At 29.9% G+C, this 6,036-nt stretch overlaps 2 protein-coding genes across 18 annotated transcripts; both read left to right on the forward strand.

Annotated features, from left to right (window-relative positions):
• Positions 1-390: 390 nt before the first annotated feature.
• LOC111883495 (NDR1/HIN1-like protein 26) lies at positions 391-1,107 on the forward strand. Its single transcript, XM_023879809.1, has one exon. It carries the CDS (start codon positions 391-393, stop codon positions 1,105-1,107), a length of 717 nt encoding a protein of 238 aa, XP_023735577.1.
• A 575-nt stretch (positions 1,108-1,682) lies between these two features.
• On the forward strand, positions 1,683-5,641 carry LOC111883504 (callose synthase 10). 17 transcript variants are annotated; one of them, XM_023879818.3, is made up of 8 exons: positions 1,685-1,918; positions 1,994-2,118; positions 3,395-3,484; positions 4,274-4,359; positions 4,569-4,720; positions 4,809-4,857; positions 5,246-5,331; positions 5,410-5,641. In XM_023879818.3, the coding sequence occupies exons 3-7, from the start codon at positions 3,441-3,443 to the stop codon at positions 5,248-5,250; spliced, it is 336 nt and encodes a 111-aa protein (XP_023735586.1). In that variant the 5' UTR covers positions 1,685-1,918; positions 1,994-2,118; positions 3,395-3,440; the 3' UTR covers positions 5,251-5,331; positions 5,410-5,641. The 17 variants fall into 17 exon arrangements, 4 of the variants coding, with proteins under 4 accessions (XP_042756312.1, XP_023735586.1, XP_023735587.1 ...); XR_002847469.3 differs by adding an exon at positions 4,105-4,188 and having other exon boundaries at positions 1,689-2,118; XR_002847468.3 differs by adding an exon at positions 4,105-4,188 and having other exon boundaries at positions 1,690-2,118; positions 3,395-3,682.
• The last annotated feature ends 395 nt before the right edge of the window (positions 5,642-6,036 follow it).

Raw genomic sequence — 6,036 nt, forward strand, 5'->3', positions numbered from 1 at the left:
TATTTTCTATAATTAATAAATTTTATATTTAATTATGATAATATTAAAAAATCCCTAAAACAATTCATGATAATCCTAATTAATTATCAGGTCCATATCATTGACAACAATATTCCTTTGTGTTGAATCATATCAATCTTTCAAAAAGGAACTAAATTTTCGTTTACTAAAGAAAAAGTTTTGAGGTTGAAAATTCCCCAAAACAAACCCGACAACCCTTATTCCATATTTCCAATTGCTTTGCTATTTTTTTGAAAAACATGTAGACATGAGCTTCAAGATTCTGATTACAAATAATATTGATCTTCATCTTCCCTTTATTCATATACGTACACAACTAACAAAGTAACAATCACAACCTTTTGCACATACTTTCAGTCTACATCTTCAATGGCCGATCAACCCACACCCACACCCGTCACCGGAAACCCAACTCTCTCCACCACCAGCAACCCAAACACCGGCGCTGCAAACCCTCCGAATGGTCCACAGGATGAAGGCATGAACTGGACCAACTTATTTTTTTTATTCATAGCCCTCGCCATTTTTATCGCCTCCATCTGTCTCTTTATCTATATGATATGGGTCAGCCTCTTCCTACATTTACAGGATCCGCAGTTCGGTATAAACAAAGTAACAATAACCAACTTGAGTATTTCATCATACTCACAAATTTCCGGCGATTGGGAGGTGGAGTTCATCTTTCGGAACCCTAACACAAAAGTTAATCTTTACTATGATCAAACTGAAGTTGATGTCTCCTACATATCGGATTCAATTGCACAGACTATTATTCCACCTTTCATGCAGAATACAAAGAACGAGACGACCATTAGGGCAACATTTACTTCTGTGATGATGTATGTCCATGATGGAGATAGCATTAAAGATGAGAGGAGCCATGGGTCGATTAGTTTCAATTTGAGGATGATGGTCAGGGTTCAGGCTAGGGTTCGGTGGGCTGGAACGTGGGTATTGACGGTTGATTGCTCTAAGTTAAAAATTGCGGTTTCTTCAGGCAGGAATGGTGGAAGTGGAACTCTGGTTGGTGGTTCCAAGAAATGCACGGCATTCAACGCAATAGGCAACGAAATCGATGGAATCTGAAATTCTTATGGATGCTGTTAATGAATTTTGTGTTGTTAGTTCAAATTATGAAGCGACGAAAGGGTGTTTAGGATTTGCTTGGATAGTACGGTTTATCATTTATGTTTTCATATTTTTTTTTTTTTTTTTTTTTTTTTTTTTTTTTTTTTTTTTTTTAAGTATATAGTTAATGCTCGAATTAATCTGCACATTTAGTGGCATATATTTTTAATAATGACATATTTTTTTTTATCCCATTATATCATGTTTTTTATGTTTTTTATGGCATATCTTATGTGCCACTATAAAAATTAAAATCTTTAATGACATTTAACAATTTGTGTCACTAATATTCATATCTATTAGTGGCACAATGATAGAAAAATGACATTAAAAACATATATATTGTGTTACGCAATTTATTAAATACCATAAATTTTTTATTGTAATATATATATATATATATATATATATATATATATATATATATATATATATATATATATATATATATATATTCCACAACAAAAAATATCAAGCCACCTTGAGTGGCATTTAACAGTATTATATGTATTTGCCTCTAGTCTATATATGCATAATAATCCTTACTTGTCTTCGCATTTAATAATATTTGCGGATTATGGTTGTGTTTTGTGCCACTAAAAGACCCAAAAGTAATTGAAGACGGAAACACGTTATCTGAAATCTCGTTTCCCCTTTCACGCGCTTCTCGATCCCTCCATACCTAATTTGATTGCCCTTCACAAGCTCTTTATATTCAAAAGCCCCACCCCACCATCGTTGGACTCCGACATCAAGTTGCAGAACTTCGGTATTCCAAACTCCATTGTTGAAATTCGATTATGATTTTGTTTTTGATTGCGATAATTTGATTGCCATTCACAAGTTCCTCAGAGTCGAGAGCCTCATGGCCATAGGACTCGGGCTACAAGTTCCTGAACATCACATATCAAAATTAGGTTTCAAACATCGCATATTCTAAATTCTGAAACTTCGTTGTCGAAATTCCAGGTTCTCATTCAACTATTACATGTTTTAATGCGATTATAATTTTGTATCGGAATTTGAACCTATGGCTTCCTCATAACTTGAGGCTAAATACTTATTTTTTGTTATGTGATTTAACATTCTGAAAGACAACAATAATATGTTAGTTGTTGTTTCTTTACAATTATATGTTGCACACACTACTATAAGAAGGCTTTCACTTACCATTTTGCTATTTTAGATATAGAGGGAGAAAAAACGCGTAATATCAATTACTGGATGTATACTATTCAATTGTTTAACACTTGAACCAGAGTCTATTTACAAAATCATACAATAATTTTAAGCTTACTGCCACTACCACTACCATTACTTTACAGCAACTCCTTCTTCCTTGTAGAGCTTGTTTCCTTTGTGCTCTTTATGGACATAAATCTTAATTAAGGAAATCTCTGATACTCATGCAAAATTTGAAGTTGTGATGAATTTTCTTTCTAATAGTTTCTAGGGTTAATTTTGTTTTGCATATCATTCTAATTGTATTCATTACATCATGCATATTCTTCTTTACTAATTACAGGTCCAAGTGTCTTATATCAAGTTTGACTTTTGAGTCAAACAAACTTTCAGTTGCGAAATAATAATCTTCCGTTTTTGTGTATAAGAACTGAAGTATGAGAGATTATTGCATTGCATTTACTTAGATGTGGCGTCCCACATTGTGCAAAAATTGTTAGATCCATTTCAATGAAGTGCTAATTGATTGGTTTAGTGGACACTTAATTGAATTTTAATAGAGACGAATGAAAATACTTTCATATGTGTAAAAGTCAACATTTGATGCATTAATCTAAGAAGCTCTCAATCTCATGTATTGAAAATTTTAGTATGAGAAGCAATATATTGAATGTTCTTTTTTATGTACGTCGTTAGAGAGTATCATAAATATGATGATTCTTAATTTTATTAGAGTATCTTAGTATGATAATTCTTGATGCATGTCTCTTTTTATAACTTTACATGCATGCATAATCATAACATGATCATGATCAATGATCGATTATTAAAACACTTATATGATAGGAAAAAAAAGTCATCTACCTAATTTATGGAAATGGAATAGCATATACTTTTTGTGCTAGGAATCGGGTGCTAGCGTCATGATTTTTTGATAAAAAAGAAAAAAAATTACTAAGGGGTCTTTGACCTAGCTGTAAGGAGTGTCTCTCAGGTTTATGAGTGGAATATTTTGTCGATTATAAAAGCTTTATGTGATAGTGTATTTATAAATATGATGCAGGTGTGGATAGAGTATGCTTGAAGTCTCTTGATAACTAAATGTCTACATGAAGTGGTGCACTTACCTAAACATCCTACTAATGTGGAACAAGTATGACATTTCTACCCCTATGATCTTTTTAGGGTTAGCTACAACATAAATCCCTTAGATTTTTCTCCTTTTTCTTTTTCAATTTAGATACTAGTAAAGAAAAGAAGATACTTTGTTTTTGTCTTTTTGTATTTTCTTATATGGGGTGAAGCAGGGGAAACAACATAAAACAGAGGGAAAAAAATATTGCTGTCAAAGGTAACTTTACTAAATAAAAGTGTTTATGAATAAATTAAATATAACATATGATCCATTATTTATAATAAGACTAAAAGACTTTATATCAAACACAAAACCTAGGAAGCAAATAAAAGTGTTTCTAAATTTACCAATAGTTTATTCTATAAAATTGCATGGGAATCCCAAGCTTGGTAAAGGAAAATCCAAAAATCAAATTTGTGATTGTTTTCACTTGTGGAAATGCTTTTCATACAATTGAAATGAATCAAGATAATTAATTATGAGGAAACTTTAAAGTTGAGGAATCTTCAACAAGAATTCCATGCATATCATATGGTACCATTATTGGTGTCAGGGAGCATGTTTTTACAGAAAGGTATAAATATTAAATAAAAATAATAATGTACAATCATGAAACTACTTTTGAACCATTTATGCAGTGTTTCTTCTTTGGCATCCTTATTGTCCAATCATGAAACTAGTTTTGTAACTCTTTGACAACGTGTTCTTGCAAGTCCTCTAAAGTAAGCAAAATTATTTAAACCTTTTTTGTTCTTTATCCTAGGGTTAATTTTGGTATTTTGGTAATTTTTTTTGAAATATTTTCAGGGTTCGCATGCATGATGGATATCCCGATGCTTTTGATAGAGTGGTCCATATAACTCAAGGTGATATTAGTAAAGATATTTACGCTGGTATGTATAAAAATAATAATATATTCACTCTTTATTTCTTATTTTCTTATTTTTCTTAATGTATCTGATATCACCTTTAAAATTGATGTTTTAGTTCAACTTTGCGTCTAGGAAATATCACACATTAAGAATACATCCATGTATTTATTATTTTTGTTAAATAAAAAACAATTGTTTTTAATATTTTTTGACTTTAAAATGTTGTGAAGGATGCAAAGGGATGAGATGTTGGGCTGAATCAGATTGCTCTGTTTGTGAGCAGGTTCTTAGTATGGATATATACAAACTTGGTCAACACTTTGACTTATTCCGGATCAATTCCTTTTACTTTACAATAGTTGGATTTTACTTTTGCACCATGGTAGTATGGTACACTACACACTTTTTTTTATTAACTTATATTACTTTTTAAAAAATTTCCTAACAACTTTTTTTGTTTTGATATGCAGTTACCAATGATCACCATGTACATATTTTTTTTATTGAAAAATGTATTTGGTAAGTTTTAATTTTTTTAATATAAAGCTTCTCACTAGTATTTTATATAATTTTCATATATTATTAAGCATTCAATCTAGAGCTGATTGCCAAATTTCTCAACAACACTGCTCTAAATACAACCTTGAATACACAATTTTTGTTCTAGATTGGTGTATTTATTGTTTTACCCATGGTTTTGGGTTTCATCTTAGACTGACATGCTTAAGAATATGTTCGTCTATTTGCATGTAGATTGTTGTTTATATAATTATACTTCATTTTAAACCTTTAAAAATATTTTGTCAGTTTTTATCTCTACTGAGTTTCAGCTTTGTATTGTTCTTTACACTTTCTCTATATTTCCATATTGACTAAAAACTAATTCGTTTTTTCTTAATGCTTCCAGATTAGGTCTTTGAGTTTTGTCCACAAAAACTTTGAGAGGTTCCTTAAAGCATTCATGGATAATCTCCACATTCCTCTTTCTAATAGGTTTTTTTTATCTCTTTCTTTAAAATAATTTATTGAATTCTATTTTCTATTATATTAATATTTAATTTTACTTTGCAGGAATTCTCTTAAGGTAATTAATCAGTTTCTTATAAAAGAGAAGTTTGATGATGCTAGATATTAACCCTTCTAGATTTAGATTGTAAAGAATCTTAGAAAAGAAGATTATGTTAGTAATTTGTGAGTTTTTTTACTTATATTACATGACTCTTATTAGATGAAATATTACATATTTACCATCATATTTTGATGTATTTTGTTATTTTCTATGTATTAACGATTTAATTGTCCATTTTATTTTATATTAAAGATAAAAATTATATAGACATAAGTAGCTTAAATTATAGATTATCATATTTAGCGACACAAAATATATTTTAAGTATTTTTTTGTATGGTGACAAATAGAAACATGCCATTAAAATCATATATTATGTAACCAAAATTTGAAAAATAATTATTGAATCACATGAGCTTTTAGTGGCACAAAATATGTGCCACAAAAAACGTTTTTTCTATTGTGACAAATAAATAAGTGTCACAGATTATATTTTTATTGTGGAAAATAAAAGTGTCACTAAAATCTTAAAATGTGTAACTAAAAGTAGCATGAATTCTTCAATAATACAAGCGTTCAATGGCATAAAATATGTGCCACAAAAAACTTTTCTTATATTGCGACAAACAA

Source organism: Lactuca sativa, chromosome 3 (genome assembly GCF_002870075.4).
Source record: "Lactuca sativa cultivar Salinas chromosome 3, Lsat_Salinas_v11, whole genome shotgun sequence".
Taxonomy (NCBI): Eukaryota; Viridiplantae; Streptophyta; class Magnoliopsida; order Asterales; family Asteraceae; genus Lactuca; species Lactuca sativa.

What these genes read in the sequence shown, in the direction of transcription:
- LOC111883495 (XM_023879809.1), top strand. Translation starts at nt 391, where the DNA reads ATGGCCGATCAACCCACACCCACACCCGTCACCGGAAACCCAACTCTC.
- LOC111883504 (XM_042900378.2), top strand. Translation starts at nt 3,441, where the DNA reads ATGAAGTGGTGCACTTACCTAAACATCCTACTAATGTGGAACAA. An exon ending in ATCCTACTAATGTGGAACAA is followed by an intron (nt 3,485 to 4,273) that starts GTATGACATTTC and finishes AAATATTTTCAG; the next exon opens with GGTTCGCATGCATGATGGAT. An exon ending in GATTTTACTTTTGCACCATG is followed by an intron (nt 4,721 to 4,808) that starts GTAGTATGGTAC and finishes TTTGATATGCAG; the next exon opens with TTACCAATGATCACCATGTA.